Below are 19,191 nucleotides of genomic sequence, written 5' to 3' on the forward strand. Positions count from 1 at the left end.
ATTCACATTTTGAAATTAATTAGAGACAGATTGCTAAGGGACTCCATGATTCCAATAGTGGAATGTGTTAGAATTTGCCTCTTCTAGCCCTAATGTCTCTTGAACGAATCACCCTACCCTCAACGCTAACTAGAAAATAACAGTTAGGGGCCAGAGCAATGGTGCAAGTGGTAGGGCATCTGCCTTGCACTGCTAACCTAGGACGAACATCCCATATGGTCCCCCAAGTCTGAGCGTATAGTCAGGAGTAACCTCTGAGAGTCACCGGGTGTTGGCCCAAACCACCCCCCCCCAAAAAGAAAGAACAGTTAATCAAGACAATGTTAATGAGTGAGAGAAGTAGAATGTCTGTTTAGTATATAGGCAGGGGCTGTGGAAGTAGGAAGATGGAGGGGCATTGGTGGTAGGAATGTTGCACTGGTGAAAGGGGGTGTTCTTTTTGTGACTGAAATCCACCTACAGTCATATCTGTTTGGTTTTCTTTCTGTTTTGTTTTTTTTTTTCGGGCCACACCCATTTGATGCTCAGGGGTTACTCCTGGCTAAGTGCTCAGAAATTGGCCCTGGCTTGGGGGGACCATATGGGAAGCCAAGGGATCGAATCACGGTCCTTCCTTGGCTAGCGCTTGCAAGGCAGACACCTTACCTCTAGGACCACCTCCCGGCCCCTACAGTCATGTTTGTAATCACGGTGTTTAAATAAAGATATTATTTTTTTCCATTTTCCCCATTTTTCTGGACCTATGCAAACAACAGATTGCCACTATCACACCTTTACTGTATTTTTTACTCTTATCCTTTAAGGAAAAAAATACAATTTACTGAACTTAAAAACAAATAACTGTAGTAGAATGCCTGTCTCGAATACAGCAGGGGATGGGAAGGGGGAGGGGGTAATGTTACACTGGTGAAGGGGGGTGTTCTATTTATGACTGTAACCCAACTATGATCATGTTACTTAAATAAAAAATATATTAGGACCCGGAGAGATAGCACAGCGGCGTTTGCCTTACAAGCAGCCGATCCAGGACCAAAGGTGGTTGGTTTGAAATCTGGTGTCCCATATGGTCCCCCGTGCCTGCCAGGAGCTATTTCTGAGCAGACAGCCAGGAGTAACCCCTGAGCACCGCCGGGTGTGGCCCAAAAACAAAAAACAAAAAAACAAAAAAAAAATTAAAAAGAAAAGAAAAGAAAAAAGAAAAGAACGGGTTGAAGTGACAGCACAGTGAGTACTTGCCTTGCTCGTGACAGACCCAGGTTCGATCCCTGGCATCCCATATGGTCCCCTGAGCCTGCCAGGAGTGATTGCTGAGCTCAGAGCAAGGAGTAATTCCTGAGCGCAGCCAGGTGTAACCCAAAAACAAACAAACAAAAGCAACAGTGAGGTTGCACCCAACCAACACAGATTTGACCCCTGGATTTACTCATGTATGTAAATGGTCCCATATGGTCCCCTGTGTCCCCCCCCAAATGTGATCCCTGAATGCAGAGTTTCTAAATTACCAGGTATTCAGGAGTGACGACAGTAAGGCCAATTTGGGTTCGATCCCAGGCAATATATATGATTCGCCGAACCAACCAGGAATGCTCTTTGAGCACCCCCAGGTGTGGTCCCAAAATCAAAAATAAATAAAATTGTTGTCTCTCACCTTTAGGTTCAGTGGCGGCTTACAATTTCATAAGCACATGGAGAAAATAAGTCTGCAAACTTCTTGTATAAACTAAACATAGGTCTGCAACTGTAGGAATCTCTTTTAGGGCCTGAGCAGTAGCACAGCATTAGGGCATTTGCCTTGCACATGGCCAGTCAAAACCACACCCGAGGGCCGGGCGGTGGCGCTAAAGGTAAGGTGCCTGCCTTGCCTGCGCTAGCCTTGGGCTGACCGCGGTTCGATCCCCCGGTGTCCCATATGGTCCCCCAAGCCAGGAGCAACTTCTGAGCACATAGCCAGGAGTAACCCCTGAGCATTACCGGGTGTGGCCCAAAAACCAAAAAAAAAAAAAAAAAAAACCACACCCGAGTTCAACCTCCATATAGTCTTCTGAGCCTGCCAGGAGCCATTTCTGAGAGCAGAGTCAGGAGTAACCCCTGAGTGTGGATCCCCCCACAGGTCAAAAAAATTATCAGGGATAACACAGAGATAGGGCGCCTGTCTTGCACACTGCCGGCCGAGGGCGGTTTGATCTCCATCGTCCCACATGACCCCTGGAGCCGGCCAGGTTTCTGAGCAGAGTCAGGAGTAACCCCCTGAGCCCCTACCAGATGTAGCCCCCCCCCAAAAAAAATAAGAAGGAAAGAAGAACCTCCTTCCACTGCCCTTCAGAGCTTTGTTTTACTTCCTATCAATTAAAAACCTGGATCTTCTCTTTCTGATCCAAAATTATCATAAGAACAAGATTTTCTGTCTCATTTCAATTTTTTTTGGGGGGGGGGTTTGGGTCACACTGGGCAGCACTCATGGGTTCCTCCTGGCTCTACACTCAGAAATCACCCCCAGCAGGCTCGGGGGACCATATGAGATGCTGAGAATTGAACCTTGTTTAGCCACATGCAAAGCCAGCACCCCATTCACTGTACTATGTCTCAAGCAGGTGACCCTTGCACCACATGGGTCTTCCAGCATCTCTAGAGGCAGCCCTGGAGGTTCCAGGAATACTCTCTAACCTCAGGAAGTTTTCTGGTTTGCCTAATGTTAATCTGCTCTTTCTGCCAAGAAACAGAACAAAATTAAATTTATTTAAATAGCCAGAGATGAGAAGCCAAAGACTGTATACAAGCTTTACAAATAGGCTGAATCTCTGGGGCCGGAAAAATAGCACAGCGGGTAGGGTGTCTGCCTTGCACAGGACGGACAGTGGTTCGATTCCCGGAGTCCCATATGGTCCCCTGAGTGATTTCTGAACACAGAGCCAGTAATAACCCTTGAGCGTCACCAGGTGTGACCCAAATACAAACAAACAAACAAAAAACAAATAGGCTAGATCTCTGACTCCCAGTATAGAGCTGGGAGAAGACTCTGAGAACTATCATATGTGACCTATAAACAGAAAGGGAATAAAACAACAAAAGTGGAAAACCAAACACTAAAGAAGCCAAGATGCATAGCACAAACAGATTAATCTGAAAGATATTACTAAGACAAACCCCAGGGGCCGGGCGGTGGCGCTGGAGGTAAGGTGCCTGCCTTGCCTGCGCTAGCCTAGGACGGACCACGGTTCGATCCCCCGGCGTCCCATATGGTCCCCCAAGAAGCCAGGAGCAACTTCTGAGCGCATAGCCAGGAGTAACCCCTGAGCCTCACAGGGTGTGACCCAAAAACAAAAAAAAAAACAAAACAAAACAAGACAAACCCCAAGTATTCAGACAAACCCCTTCTAATAGACGAAGAAATCCTAGTTAAGAAAATATGAAGGATCAAGATATCACAGCAGTAGGGCTTTTGCCTTGCACATGGCCAACCCAGGACTGACAGTGGTTGGATCCCCGGCATCCCATATGGTGCCCCATTCCTCCCAAGGAGAGATTTTTTTTTTTTTTTTTTTTGGTTTTTGGTTTTTGGGCCACACCCAGCGGTGCTCAGGGGTTACTCCTGGCTGTCTGCTCAGAAATAGCTCCTGGCAGGCACGAGGGACACCGGGATTCAAACCAACCACCTTTGGTCCTGGATCGGCTGCTTGCAAGGCAAATGCTGGCCGCTGTGCTATCTCTCCAGGCCCCCCAAGGAGAGATTTCTGAGCACAAAGCCAGGAGTAACCCCTGAGCATTGCCGGCTATGACCCAAAAACCAAAAAAAGAAAAGAAGATGAAAGCTTCTCTTTTCACAACTTCAAACTGTACTATAAAGTGGTAGTAATCAAAAAAAAAAAAATGTGCTACTGACATAAAAATAAACTCAGGCCAATGGAAGAGAATTGAGAGCTCAGAAACAAATCCTCAGGTAAATGGACAATAAATCCTAGATAAAGGAACAAAAAGTATGAGGTGGAATAAGAAAAACTTCCTTAACAAATGGGCCAGAGAGGGGCCGGAGAGATAGCATGGAGGTAAGGATTTGGGGCCGGAGAGATAGCATGGAGGTAAGGATTTGCCTTTCATGCAGAAGGTGGGTAGTTAGTATCCCGGCATCCCAGATGGTCCCCTGTGCCTGCCAGGGGTGATTTCTGAGCATGGAGCCAGGAGTAACCCCTGAGTGCTGCTGGGTGTGACCCAAAAACTAAAAAAAAAAAAAAAAAAAAAAAAGGGCCGGAGAGAGAGAATGGAGGTAAGGCGTTTGCCTTTCATGCAGAAGGATGGTGGTTCGAATCCCCGCATCCCATGTGGTCCCCTGTGCCTGCCAGGGGCGTTTTGTGAGCCTAGAGCCAGGAGTGACCCTTGAGCACTGCGAGTGTGACCCCCCCCAAAAAAACAAAAAAAACAAAAAAAATGGTGCTGGGATACAGGTCAGTAACATGCAAAACAACTAAAGCAAACCCATTTCTAATACCATGTCCAAAAATCAAATCAAGAGAGATTGAAGAAAGATCTTGATACTGAATCTAAACCCATAAATATACTATACAACATATAGGGAGAACACTCCATGATTGGCTTGAGAGATAAGGCACTTGCCTTGCAAGGGTTGCCCTTAGTTCAATTCCTGGCGCCTTTTATGGTCCTATATGACTCTTTATCAGGAGTCATCCCTGAACCCTAGTACAGGACCTGAAAGAAGTAAGCCCAAAGAACTGCCATGTGTGGCCAAAAACAAAAACAAAAGAACTCTCCATAACACGGAAGCTAGAGATACCTTTAATGATTCAATACCATCAGCCAAGCTAATGAAAGCAAAGATAAACAGAAGCTAGGGCTAGATAATAAGACAGGTAGGACACTTGCCTGGCTCATTGCTGACCTGGGTTTGACCTTTGACAGTCCATATCATTTCCCAAGTCCACCAGGAATGATTCCTAAGAGAAATAAGCCCTGGGTGTGGCCCAGACCACCCCAATACAAAAGATGCTCTGTAAGACTAAGGAAATGAGGATAGAATATAAAGATGTCCCTCAAATTGAGAGAATATTTGTCCACCACTCATGTGACAAAAGGTTGATAACCGGGCCGGAGAGATAGCATGGAGGTAAGGCGTTTGCCTTTCATGCAGGAGGTCATCGGTTCGAATCCCGGCGTCCCATATGGTCCCCCGTGCCTGCCAGGAGCAATTTCTGAGCCTGGAGCCAGAAATAACCCCTGAGCACTGCCGGGTGTGACCCAAAAAAAAAAAAAAAAAAGGTTGATAACCAAGATATATAAAGCACTGGCAGAATTTTATAAGAAAGGCTTGTTCTTCAAAGCCATTTTTTTTCCTTGAACACATACCTTGCAAGCATGCTTTTTCACTCTGAAGAAGCCTGCATTAAACACATACTTTTCTCTTTCTCTATTCTCACATCTTTCTTTTTTTGGTTTTTGGTTTTTGGTGTACACCCGGTAGTGCTCAGGGGTTACTCCTGGCTCTATGCTCAGAAATCGCTCCTGGCAGGCTCGGGGGACCATATGGGATGCTGAGATTCGAACCACCGTCCATCCTGGGTTGGCCAGGTGCAAGGCAAATATCCTACTGCTATGCTATCACTCTGGCCCCCTAGTCTCACATCTTTCTTTCTTTTTTTCCTTAAGTCTCACATCTTTCTAAGCAAGTTTCTTTTTTCTTCCGTCCTCCCCACCTCCTCTATAAGCAAGTTTTATTAAACTAAACTACTTCACTTTAAAAAAATTACTACAGGGCCTGGAGAGATAGCACAGCGGCATTTGCCTTGCAAGCAGCCGATCCAGGACCAAAGGTGGTTGGTTCGAATCCCGGTGTCCCATATGGTCCCCCGTGCCTGCCAGGAGCTATTTCTGAGCAGACAGCCAGGAGTAACCCCTGAGCACCGCCAGGTGTGGACCAAAAACCAAAACCAAAAACCAAAAAAAAAAAAAAAATTACTACAAGTTGGGGCCAGAACAATAGCACAGCGGTAGGGCATTTGCCTTGCACACTGCTAACCCAGGACAGACCTGGGTTCGATCCCCGGCATCCCATATGGTCCCCTGAGCAAGAAGGGATTTCTGAGTGCATAGCCAGGAGTAACCCCCTTAGCGTCACTGGGTGTGGCCAAAAAAAACCAAACAAACAAAATACTGCAAGAAAAATAAAAACAGGGAAAGAATGAACAGAAATTTTCTCAAAAAATAGCATGTAAATGGTCAAAGGTATATGAAAAAATGCTCATATCAGTTATCATCATGGAAATGCAAATCAAAACAGTGAGATATTATTGCACACCAATGAGATAGCACATATCATTAGAACAAAAACAGCCAGGTGTGAGGGTGTGTGGCTAAAGGGATCCTCAATCAAGTACTGGTGGTAATGTCAACTGGTCCAGCCTTTTTGGAAAACAATACAGACACTTCTCAAAAAAAAAAAAAAGGAACCAGGACCAGAGCTATAACACCACAGGTAGAACATTTGCCTTGCATGCAGCCGGGGCCGCCCACCCCAACTACCACCCTCTATCCATATAATTCTGGAGCCTATGAGGAATGATTTCTGAGCACAGAGCCAGGAGTAACCCCTGAGTATTGTTGAATGTGGCCCTAAAACAAAAAGAAAAAAAATAAAAACAAAGAACCAAGTTCCCATATGATCCAGCATTCCATTTCTTGGCATAAACCCTAAGAGTCCCAAAAATTATTCAGAAAAGGTTATCTACCCTCCTATGTTCCTCCCAGCACTATTCACAAAAGCCAAAATCTGGAAAAAATCCATATATCCAAGAACAGCTGACTGAGGTCCAGAGCAACAGTACAACAGGTAGGGCACTTGCCTTGCATGCAGCAGACTCGTAGTCAATCCCAAAATCCCATATAGTTAGTCCCCTTGAGCCAGCATGCTGGGACTGATTCCAAAGCACAGAGAGAGGAGTATCCCATACTCCCTGAATGTGACCCAAAAACAAAACAAAAAGATGACTGAATAAAGAAACTATGGTATCTATACACAATGAACTTCTCAGCTATAAGAAAAGAGAAAGATTTAATCATGCAATTTGTTGCCACATTAATAGATCTGGAGAATATCATGCTGAATGAAGTTAGTCAAAAGGACACTGATACAGGGGCCAGAGAGATAGCATGGAAGTAGGGTGTTTGCCTTGCATGCAGAAGAACAGTGGTTCAAATCCCAGCATCCCATATGGCCCCTGGAGCCTGCCAGGAGCAATTTCTGAGCATAGAGCCAGGAGGAACCTCTGAGCGCTTCCGGGTGTGACCCAAAAATAAAGGAAATACAGAGTGATCACTCTCATGTTTGGAATATTAAGAAACACAGTAGGGGGCCCGGAGAGATAGCACAGCGGTGTTTGCCTTGCAAGCAGCCGATCCAGGACCAAAGGTGGTTGGTTCGAATCCCGGTGTCCCATAGGGTCCCCCGTGCCTGCCAGGAGCTATTTCTGAGCAGACAGCCAGGAGTAACCCCTGAGCACCGCCGGGTGTGGCCCAAAAAAAAGAAAGAAAGAAACACAGTAGGGATATAATGTATTCCTCCAAGCAATGGAGGAAGCTTACCACTGGGGAAGGGTTAGTGGAAGAGATGAATATTAGGATAAGGGAGAGAACACTGGAGCAATGGCGAAGGAAAGTGGACATTCTAGGGGAGGATGTGTTATGCTATCACTAACAGCAAACCACAATGCCTAAAATAAAATAATTTGGTTTTGGTTTTGGTTTTTTGTTTTTGGGCCACATCTGTTTGACGCTCAGGGTTACTCCTGGTTATGTGCTCAGAAATTGCTCCTGGCTTGGGGAGACCATATGGGACGCCGGGGGATCAAACCACAGTTCATCCTAGGCTTGCGTGCGCAAGGCAGAATGATGCCTTACCTCTAGCACCAATGCTCTGGCCCAAATAAAATAAAAATTAACTCGGAATTAACTTTACTCAGTAGTCCAAAGAATTGGAGCCAGAGAGAAAGGACAGCAAGTAAGGCCATTGCCATGCACATAGCCATCCTTGGTCGGATTCCCGGCACCAAATATGGCCTCCTGAGCCCAGCCAGGAGTGATCCTTGAGCTCAGAGCAAAGAGTAAGATAAGTACCTCAAAAACAAATCAAAATAATCTATTAAGAGATAATAATCTGGGGCCGGGCGGTGGCGCTGGAGGTAAGGTGCCTGCCTTGCCTGCGCTAGCCTAGGACGGACCACGGTTCGATCCCCCGGCGTCCCATATGGTCCCCCAAGAAGCCAGGAGCAACTTCTGAGCGCATAGCCAGGAGTAACCCCTGAGCGTCACAGGGTGTGGCCCAAAAACCAAAAAAAAAAAAAAAAAAAAAAGATGGGAAAGAAATCTAATATTTAACAACGAAGAGCCAACCCAACTGCTTAATTTCCAAATCATTTCAACATTCAATTTCAAGTTAATCGTCAAGCTAACTTTCCAGGGCCAGAGCGATAGTGCATCAGGTAGAGCATTTGTCTTGCATGCGGTTAATTGGGGTTTGAACCCCATTACGAATTCATCTGGTCCCCAAGAACCAACAGGAGTAATTCCTGAGTGCAGAAGCAGGAGTACCCTCCATAGCATTGTTGGGTGTGCCCTTCAAAAAATAAAGGATATTTTTCCAATATAAGTACAATTTTATTGATTATAAACACAAAGCTTAAAGCACCTTCGCAGGTGTGCCAAAGAACAAAAATTTCCACATCAATTCATAGATAGGTAAAAACATACTTCACCTAAGATATTTTAACAATGTCACCAAAAAGATGTCACCAAAAGAGGTTTGTTTTCCAGGAACTGAACACTAATATTGGTTATATTTTTTGGGGGGAAGGGACACATTCAGCAGTACTCAGGGATCACTCCTGTCAGCCTAGAGTGTGAGGGGCCATAGGGGGAGGCCAGGCATTGAACTGAATCAACCACATGCCAGGAAAGTGCCCTACCCATTGTATTATCACTCTGACCCAGATAATATTGGTCAGATTTGTGTGCCCTTTCTTAAAAGAAAAAGCAGAGCAGATGAGATCATGCAGGGCTTAAGATTCTTGCCTAGCATTCAGCGATATGGGGTTTCATTCCCAGCACGCCAAACCCCACCAAGCATGATTCCCTTCGCCTGAACGCAGGCCCTGAGCACCGCAGGATGTAGCCCCAAACCCCACAATCAGAGTTAAGAAAAAAGTACCAATACTTAAATCGGACAAAAAATCAGATAAAGGAGAAATAGCATGGAGGTAAGGCATTTGCTTGCATGCAGAAGGTCGGTGGTTCGAATCCCGGCATCCCATATGGTTCCCTGAGCCTGCCAGGAGCGATTTCTGAGTGTAGAGCCAGGAGGTACCCCTGAACGCTGTCGGGTGTGACCCAAAAACCAAAAAAAAAAAAAAAAAAGTCAGATGAGCACAAACACTCCAGTTCTACAACTACTGGCTTTTAACTTTTCCTATTAACCCGGGGCCAATGCCTAAGAATGAATGAATGACCTCCCTCCCTATCATCCAATCACCCAGCACATATCACCAACATGCAAAGAACACGCGTGTCTCGCTCACAACTGTGGTGTGACAACTACTAACTACACTTTGCAAACCTGCCGAGGGATGCAACAGATCAACTTCCAGAACCCCAAAAAAGAAAGAGAGAGGGAGGAGGAGACAGAAGCACAACAACATCCTAACCTACCTGCACCCAACCAAGGCATCCTGGGTTCGATCCCGGGATGATCCCAGATGGTTTTAGGAGCCCATCACGAGTGGACCCTGGAGTGCAGATCCAGAAGGAACCCCGGAGGGCCTCCAGGTGGGGTGGCCCTGACATACACAAAGAAACACACACACATACATACATACATACATACATACACACACAACACACACATACAACGGGCCCAGACACACATGTCACACCTGCCTGCCAGGAGCTGCGACCCAACAGCACTTGACACGGTTGCCACCGGGGACCCAGCCCCAGCACTCGAACCCGGGGCCGCCAAACCTGGAGTCTGGACAGCAGGCAGGCCTGACAGCGGCTAGGGAGGCGGGTCTGGGGCCGACTTCCTCCTGTCATCGCCGGCCACCACCCACCCGCGCTCCTGCCAGCTGCAGCAACAGCAGCCTGCGCGGGAACACTGAGCCCGAGACCCCAGGGTCGCAGGTTCGAATCCCGGGTCCGCCCGCAAGGGTGGGGGGGGGGCGAGGCCCGGTGCCCTGGGAGGCTGCGACACGGCTCCGGGGCGATCCCCGTTGGCGTCGGCGGCGGCGAAGGCGCCGGCGCCCGCTCACCTTCAAGTCGTTCTCCGGCAGGTACTTGCAGAGCCGCGCGATCTCCACGTACTTGTCCAAGTCCAGGGGCGCCATCTTAGCAGGACGAGCCCCGACGGCGGCGGCGGCGGCGGCAGCGGCCTGAGCAGCGGCGGAGCCCGAAGCCGGAACTCCGCCGACGTCACTTCCGGCCCGGGGTCGGCGCCTGCGCGGTAGCGTCGAGCCGTGACCCGTTTCTCCGCGCGCCCGCCCACTTCCCCATTCCCCCCCGCTCCCCGCGGCCACTCGCTTCCCCGGAGACTTTGCCGTCCGCCCGCGGCCTGCGGGGACCCGTAGTGGCGTGGCGTAGCGCGGCGTGCCGTGCCGCGCTGCGCCGCGGGGGATGTTGGGACTTATAGTTTTTTTGTTTGGACTCGGCTGCGAGCATCCTAACAGCAGTGACGCCTTTCTCGCCCCGTCCTTTCCTCCTTCCTCCTTCTCTTCTCTTTTCTTCTCTTCTTTTCCCCCGACTTTCGCCTCGCCTCTGGGGACCCAGCGAGGCTTTTTGGACCGGGCCAGAGCTTAAAGTAGGTGACTCTGATCCTTTCTACCTAGTTTCTTAGTCTTAGTGTTTCTCTCTCCCTCTCTCTCCATCTCTTTCTCCCTCTTTTTCTCCCTCTCTCCCTCCCTCTCTCTCCTTCTCCTTTCCTCTCCCCCTCCTACTTTCCCTCCCTCCCTCTCCCTCTCTCTTTTTAAGAGGTAGATGCACATTTTATTTTATTAATATATATAAAAAAATTTCCTCTCCTTCCCTCTTTCCCTCCCTCCTCTTTTCCTCCTCTCTCTCCCTGCTCTCCCCCTCTCTCCCTTCTTTCCCTCCCTCCCTCTTTTCCTCTCTCTCCCTCCCTCCTCTCCCCTCCTTTCTCTCCCTCCCTCCCTCCCTCTTTCCCTGTCTTTCCCTCTCTCTCCCTTTGTCTCCCTCCCACTCTTCCTCCCTTTCTCCCTCCCACTCTTCCTCCCTTTCTCTCTCTCTCTCTCTCTCTCTCTCTCTCTCCTCTCTCTCTCTCTCTCTCTCTCTCTCTCTCTCTCTCTCTCTCTCTCCTCCCCCTCATGATGCAGCATTTATGCCATGCCTCGTGATGTTGCTCCGGTTCTACTCCAGGATGGGGTTAAAGGAGACCCCTCTCTCCCCCTTCCTCTATTTTGGATACCCCACCTTGCCAGATCGAAATGTGGGCTCCTACATGCATAGCATGTATGTCCTGCAGCTCTCTGAGCGGTCTCTCCCAGTATACATTTGGACCCATCAGGTCATCATTAGTAAAGATGGGTGTGAGCCCAACTACAGTGACCTGTTCTGCACCTTTACAAGGCTTTCTTGAAAAGACCGCCTATATCTGTGACAGAGAGATCAGCCCAAGAGAAAAGAAAGTGTGTTATTAAAACGTCTCTTAGGCTGACTGCTGTCCAAGTGCTGTTTTTCCATTGAATCCTCATGAGTCACTTGCCACCAACTCTCACAGGGAACAGCTCGAAAACTGAGACTGGTGTCATCTAGGACTGGCTGAAGTGTACTTAGAGGTGAGTCTTACAGGCAGGAATCTTTTTGTTACTATCCCTGAGCCCTAGAAAAGTACTTGGGCATGCATTATACCGTACATTCAGGGATGGGGACCTGGGTCAAGAGGCTGGAGAGCAAGCCTGGCATGTTCAGGGCTGGACATTTGACCTCCAATATTACTAGGCCTCCTGAAACCCCAAGCCTACTGGTTCTTCCGAAACAGAACCCAAAAAATGTGTTCATTGCACTTGGAGAGATTACATAAGGTCTCCTGAGCTCTACCAGGAGTGATCCCTGTGCACAGTGACAGGAGAAAGCCCTGAACACCACTGGATGTGGCCCAAAAATCAAAGGAAAATAATGTTGAAAGAATGATGCCCACAAGTACACATTTCTTAATTTATTTAATGAACATTTATATAGTACCTGTGATAAGTATGATACCTGTTCTCCTAGGGCTTATAAACAAATGGCTCATAATTGAAAAGAGATCTGTGCTAAAAAGTAAAGAGGTACTATGAGTTAGGAAAAATAAGGGAGCCAGAGTGAAAGTATAGCAGGTAGGGCTTGCTTAACACTTCTCCAGATTCAACTCTTTGAGCACAGAGCTAGTAGTAAGCCCTGAGGTATGGCCAAACCCCTCTCACCCCAAAAACAAAAATGGAGAACAGATTTATTTTGTATTGGCAGTAGAACTCAAAAGTTCAGACTCTTCCTTCCATGTGGACTGGGGAGATAGTACATTGATTAAAGAACTTCCTTTGTATGTGGCCAACCTGGGTTCAATCTCCAGCACTGTATGATCCCCAAGAGTGATCTCTAGGCACAAAGCCAAGAGTAAACCTGAGGACAACAAGTTGTTGCCTCCACAAAAGTAAAAGAATATTAATGACACTTTTTTTTTTTTTTGGTTTTTGGGCCACAACCAGTGACGCTCAGGGGTCATTCCTGGCTATGCGCTCAGAAGTCACTCCTGGCTTGGGGGACCATAGGGATGCCGGGGAATCAAACTGCAGTCTGTCCGAGGCTAGCGCAGGCAAGGCAGGCACCTTACCTCTAGCACCACTGCCCGGTCCCAACACACCTTTTTTTTTGGTTTTTGGGCCATACCGGGGACACTCAGAGGTTATTCCTGGCTATGTGCTCAGAAATCACTCCTGGCTTGGGGGAATCGAATCTCAGTCCATCCTATGTCAGCTGCATGCACGGCAAATTCCCTATTGCTGCACCACTGCTCTGGCTCAATAATGACACACTCTTACTTTCTGTCTGTTACAAAATTATCTGTCTTCTCTGAGTTCTACTTTTCTCTCTCTCTCATATGGTAATTATAATAGTGCCTATCTTGAATGGAAAAAAAAAAGTACTAATTTTCTCATAGTCGTGGCTGGAGTGATAGCATGGAGGTAAGACATTTGCCTTACATCCAGAAGGACGGTGGTTCGAATCTCAGCATCCCATATGGTCTCCCAAGCCTATCAGGAGCGATTTCTGAGCCTGGAGCTAGGAGTAACTGAGCGCGGCCAGTGTGACCCAGAAAAACAAACAAAAAATTATCTCATAGTCTTGGACTGAGACTTAATATATGTACTGAGACTTATTATATTTAATATATGGAAAGGACTTTTCTAAGGGAGATCAGGGAGAGAGCTCAAAAAACAGTGGAGAGAGAATATAGAGCTTATGGTATTTGCCTTGCACATGTCAGATTCATTGCAGTACTAGAATGCTTATGATCCCCCTGAGCACTGCCAGGAGTAGCCCCAGAACACCAATTGAGTACCACTCAAACACCCCCTCTCCAGTAAAAATCCTTTGCATGCTGGGGCCTGGTTCAATCCCCAGAACCTTATGATGTTCTTAATGCCGCAAGGACGAACTCCTGAGCACCAGGAGATCAAACCGAGATCAGCTGCATTCAAAGCAAATGCCTCAACCCCTGTACTATCTCTTGAGCTCCAGCATCCAGTACAGTGAGTGCTTCTTTGCAAGCCTAGCTCTGTCCTCCAGGGAGTACTGTGGCTTCCTTCCTTAGCAGTTTTCTCTCCCCTAGGACATAAGACTATCGGCTATTCTCTGGAACATGCAGACAGCTGAGTGACCTCTCCATTTTCTTTTCTTTTTATTTCTTTCCTTCCATTTTCTTTTTTCTCCTCCCCTTTACCCCCTTTAGGTATTTGGATCACTCAGTAGTCTCAGTGCTGGGAGTTGCCAGGTGCTTAGAATTGCTCCTGCAATGCAACTACAGAATTGAACCCCCCAGTTCAATTCAGTTCCTGAAAATTGAACCCAGGACTCTTGTGTGCAAAGCATACTCTTCAGTACTTTGAACTCTCTCTCTCTTCTCATCCCCATTTTCAAGGCACATCACAGAGATTTATGGTTATAAAGAAAGCCAGCCATAATCAGAGACAATGCCCTGAACATATCCAATGCAATACCACTGCCTAAAGATCACAGACATCTAGAAATAATATGATGCTTCACAGCTCTGCCCTGGAGCTGTGCACTGAACACCACTTTAAATTCATTATATCCAGGCCAATGCCATGGTGCAGCAGATCAGAAGCTTGCCTGGCATGTGCCTAACCTAAATTTATTATCCAACACTACATATGGTCCTCTGAGCTCATCAGGAGTAATCCCTGAGCAGAGAATTAGGAGTAATCCTGCAACACTACTAGGTGTGGCCCAAAAATCAAAAAACAATAAATTGGTTATATTCTTTTCCTATTAACTCCTTCCCCAATTTTGTTGCTTCAGATTGCTTATTAGTTTTTCTTTTTAGCTCAGAGGACTTGAGGCCTAGAGAAAAGTAATTCCCTGCTAAGCAAAATATTTTTATTTTTTGCACTTTCTTATTTTGGATTTTGGTGAGTTTTTTGGGGGGGTACCACCCCCAGTGACGCTAAAGGGTTACTCCTGGTTATGCGCTCAGAAATCGCTTTTTGCTTGAGGGACCATATGGGATGCCAGGGATAAAACTGAGTTCTGTCCTGGGTTAACTGCTTGCAAGTACCCTTCTTGCAAGCACTCTGCTACCTCTCTGGTCCCTGGATTTTGGTTTCTGGGCCATACTTGGCAGTACATAATTCTTGGGCCAAACATGGATCAATCCTGGGCCTCCTGCACAAAAGTCATTACACTTGCCTTATTACTGATCTCCCAGACCTTATTTCCTGCACTTGGCACTGGTATGGGCTACACCTGTCGGTGCTCAGAGGCTATTTCTGCTTATATGCTCTCTAGAGTGAGCCCTGACAGTGCTGATGGGACCTTTGTGTTTTCCAGGATTCCAACCTGGATCCCATGACAGACACAGGAAAGTCAGGAACTTTATTTCCTTATTCTTTCTCTCATGCCCCTATTCCTAGCTAGCATTCTATACAGTTGTCACTAGTTATCTGTATTTCTTAACTTCAATTTTTTTTTTTTTGGCCACACCCGATGGTGCTCAGGGGTTACTCCTGGCTATCTGCTCAGGAATAGCTCCTGGCAGGGGGACCATATGGGACACCGGGATTCGAACCAACCACCTTTGGTCCTGGGACATCTGCTTGCAAGGCAAACGCCACTGTGGTATCTCTCCGGCCCCATGATCTTTAATTTTCAGTTCAAGATCACTTGATTGTGATTTTCTGGCTGCATGTTTTGGTTAAAAGTGTAATTCCAGGCCGGAGAGATAGCACAGCAGTAGGGCATTTGCCTTGCATGCAGCCAATTCAGGAAAGACTGTGGTTCGAATCCCGACACCCCATGTGGTCCCAGTGCCTACCAGGAGCGACTTCTGCGCACAGAGCCAAGAGTAAACCCTGAGCCTTGGGGTATGACCCAAAAACCAAAAATAAAATAATTTACATATATTCATATATGTATGTATATATGTAAAACTCCAAAAGATCTGGGGGTTCTGGCTGAGTATAGAGACTGACTGAACATAACACAATGCAAATTATGGATGCAGTGGGCCTTTTAAACTTGACTAGGCCTGGCTTATAGCCTGCGAGACAAAGACAGATGGTTCAGGAACCAATTCTGTCCTGAAAATAGCTTGTCCCTTGAGGGTAGCTTGCTCCAGCTACTGGTGGAGAAATGGGGTCACTGGTGTGAGCCCCCCACTTTGCCTCCAGGCCCTGATATTTAAGTTTATAAATTGTTTCCAAGTCACCCTGACTTATTTACCCACCTACTTCCCCAGAGAGGGATGGCCTCTGGGGTGGCAGAGCTCATCTGAGTCCTGGGAAATTCTCAATCCCTCCCTAGCAGAGGAGGAAACACCCCCCCCCCATACAGGCCTGCTCCCAAGGCCCCGCCCCGGAGGCCCGGAGGAGGCCAGCGATTGGCCACTGTGCTTTTCTATGGGTGTGGTTAAATCAGACCACGCCCGTGTGGGCGGAGCCGCGTCCGGGACAGGGTTGATCCGCAGCCAGGTAACGTGGTCCAGGTTTGGGGTCTGGGCCTAGTCTGTTGCATTTTCGGGCGGGGGTTGCCTGCACCCAACAGGGATCTAGGGGGGCCTGAGCTAAAGGGAAAACGCTGACTAGCCTGTGCTCCCCCCGATCTTATCTCCTAACCCCTCTCACCACCACATTTTTTGCAGAGGGTTGGAGATGGGCCTGCTTGCAGTGCCTGGCTGCTGGAAACTTCCATCCAGGTGGAGTTTACTTGGCTGAGCTTTTTTGGGCCTTAGGACCAGTAATTTGTGGCTGAAACCCCCCACATCGGATTTTGCTCCTCAACTCTCATTATTAGGCTTTTTTTCATTTAGTTCCTTGTGCAAAGCAGGTTGTTTATTCTCTGAATGAGCAGGCCCAGATCTCTGGGAAATCTAGAGATTTAATTTTAATAAAAATAGCATGATTTCTACAGAGATGGTAGCCTGATACATTCCTTCCTAAGTCAGAGGGGAAAGGAAATTATTTGAGAAGATCTTATTGAGGAGAGGACTTTGGAACCGGGCACTGGAGGTTGACTAGGAGTTTGCTGTAGTTTGCAGCTAGAAGCTGCAGTACAAACTAAAAGTAGCCTGTTTTATTTGGAGAAACAACAAATAGTTCAGCAAGAATGCCCCACCCCAAACTAGCTAGAAATTGGTGGATAAGAAATTCTGGAAAAGTTGAATCCAATGGGGCGGAGTGATGGTGCAGTGGTAGGGTGTTTGCCTTGCATGCAGCTGACTCAGGATAGACCTGAGTTCGATCCCTGGTGTCCCATGTTGTTCCCAAAGCCAGGAGTGATTTCTGAGCACATGCCAGGAGTAACCCCCCGAGTGTAGCCCGGGTGTGGCCCCAAAAACGAGAGAGAGAGAGAGAGAGAGAGAGAGAGAGAGAGAGAGAGAGAGAGAGAGAGAGAGAGAGAGAGAGAGAGAGAGAGGAGAGGAGAGAGAGAGAGAGTGAGAGAGAGAGAGAGAGAGAGAGAGTGAGGAGAGAGGAGAGGAGAGAGAGAGAGGAGAGAGGAGAGAGAGAGAGAGAGAGAGGAGAGAGAGAGAGAAGAGAAAAGTTGAATCCAAAAGGCTTTGAATGAGAATGACGTGTAGAGGTAGAGGTCAAGAGCTTTTTTTTGTTTTGTTTTGTTTGGGAAAGACAGCTGTACTTGGCGCCTGGAGATTCACGCCCAGTGCAATGTTGTGGCTTCAAGAATTGAACCTGTGGCCCTGTACAACCCTTTGAGCTATCTCCATGCCTGGATTTAATCTTAGAGGTTAGTCTTTCTCAGCCTTTAAATTTGTTATCTGTTATCTGGGGTTACAGCTATAGCACAGGAAGTAGTGCTCTTGCCTTACACATGGCCAACCCAGGTTCAACCCCGGGCATCCTATATAGTCCTTCACGCCTACCAGGAGTTATTCCTGAGCAAAGTGCCAAGAATAACCCCTGAGCACCATTGAGTGTGGTTCCGAAACCTAAATAAATACATTTTAAAGTAATTTTTTTCTTTTCTTTTTTTTTTTTTTTTTTTTGGTTTTTGGGCCACACCCAGCGGTGCTCAGGGGTCACTCCTGGCTGTCTGCTCAGAAATAGCTTCTGGCAGGCACAGGGGACCATATGGGACACCGGAATTCGAACCAACAACCTTTGGTCCTGGATCGGCTGCTTGCAAGGCAAACGCCACTGTGCTATCTCTGGGCCCTAATTATTTTATTTAAGCACCATGGTTACAAACTTGTTTGTAGTTGGGTTTCAGCCATAATATGCACACCCCCTGCACCAGTAATTTCTATTTTTTATGGGACTCTTCCCTTTCTTACATTTCCTAAATAAAATTATTTCACTTCCTACTTAGCAAAACATTGTGTTATCTTTTGATAAACATAAGCATCTTGTAACATTTGAAAATAAATTTTACATATGCCTTCCTCTCCATGAAAATCACACACAGAAAACTTTTAGTAAAAATACTTATGCAGGGGGCTGGAGAGATAGCATGGAGGTAAGGCATTTGCCTTGCATGCAGAAGGATGGTGGTTCAAATCCCGGCATCACATATGGTCCCCCCTGCCTGCCAGGAGCGATTTCTGAGCAAAGAGCCAGGAATAATCCCTGAGCACTGCCGGGTGTGACCCAAAAAAAAAAAAAGAAAACAAAAAAAAAATTCTTATGTAGGGGCCAGAGCGATAGCACAGTGGTAGGATGTTCGCTTTGCACACAGCCAACCTGGGACAGACCACATTCAATTCCAGCATCCCATACAGTCCCCCGAGCCTGCCAGGAGCTATTTCTGAGCTCAGAGCCAGGAGTTGTAACCCCTGAGCTCTTCCAGATGTGGCCCCAAAACCAAAAAAATATTTTTAATTAAAAAGAAACAAAAGTATTTATACAATTATATTAAGAAAGTGTGAGCCTAGAGAGAGAGAATATAAATGGTCAAGGTACTTGTTTTGCTTGTAATTCATCCATTTCCTTTGTTTGATTGTTTGTTTTTGGGTCACACCTGGCGGTGCTCAGTAGTTACCCCTGGCTCTGCACTTAGATATCGCTCCTGGCAGGCTCAGGAGATCATATGGGATGCTGGGAATCGAACTATCATCTGTCCTGGGTTGGCCACGTGCAAGGCAAACATCCTACTTCTGTACTATCTCTCCGGCCCCATGATTCAGTTTCTATCCTCAGTACCACAAGGTTATCTGAGCACAATTGGCTACAGACAGAGGGCACACCACCCAGAAATACTCAGAAAGTTGTACGTATTTACCTCCCCAAATATAGAATGACAAAAAGTTAGGCAATGCTAAGTCACTTTAATCAGTCTTTAGAAGGTAAGTACAACAGGAAAGATATTAGATTGGGTGACCTAATTTGCTCTGTGTTTTATTTTATGTCTTCTTAAAATATCTTCCTAAAAGTACCTTTCTTTCTATGCAGAGGCACC

The 19,191-nt window shown here is 46.9% G+C and overlaps 1 protein-coding gene across 1 annotated transcript in view; it reads right to left on the bottom strand.

Moving 5' to 3' along the window:
* The window catches only part of PPP6C (protein phosphatase 6 catalytic subunit), a 44,732-nt gene extending 34,274 nt beyond the window's left edge, over positions 1-10,458 (bottom strand). The window contains exon 1 of the mRNA XM_049774209.1: positions 10,305-10,458. Coding sequence (XP_049630166.1) covers positions 10,305-10,379 — 75 coding nt within the window. The 5' untranslated portion in view covers positions 10,380-10,458. The remainder of the gene's footprint in view (positions 1-10,304) is intronic.
* Positions 10,459-19,191: the final 8,733 nt, after the last annotated feature.

The sequence above is a fragment of the Suncus etruscus genome, chromosome 5, assembly GCF_024139225.1.
Source record: "Suncus etruscus isolate mSunEtr1 chromosome 5, mSunEtr1.pri.cur, whole genome shotgun sequence".
Taxonomy (NCBI): domain Eukaryota; kingdom Metazoa; phylum Chordata; class Mammalia; order Eulipotyphla; family Soricidae; genus Suncus; species Suncus etruscus.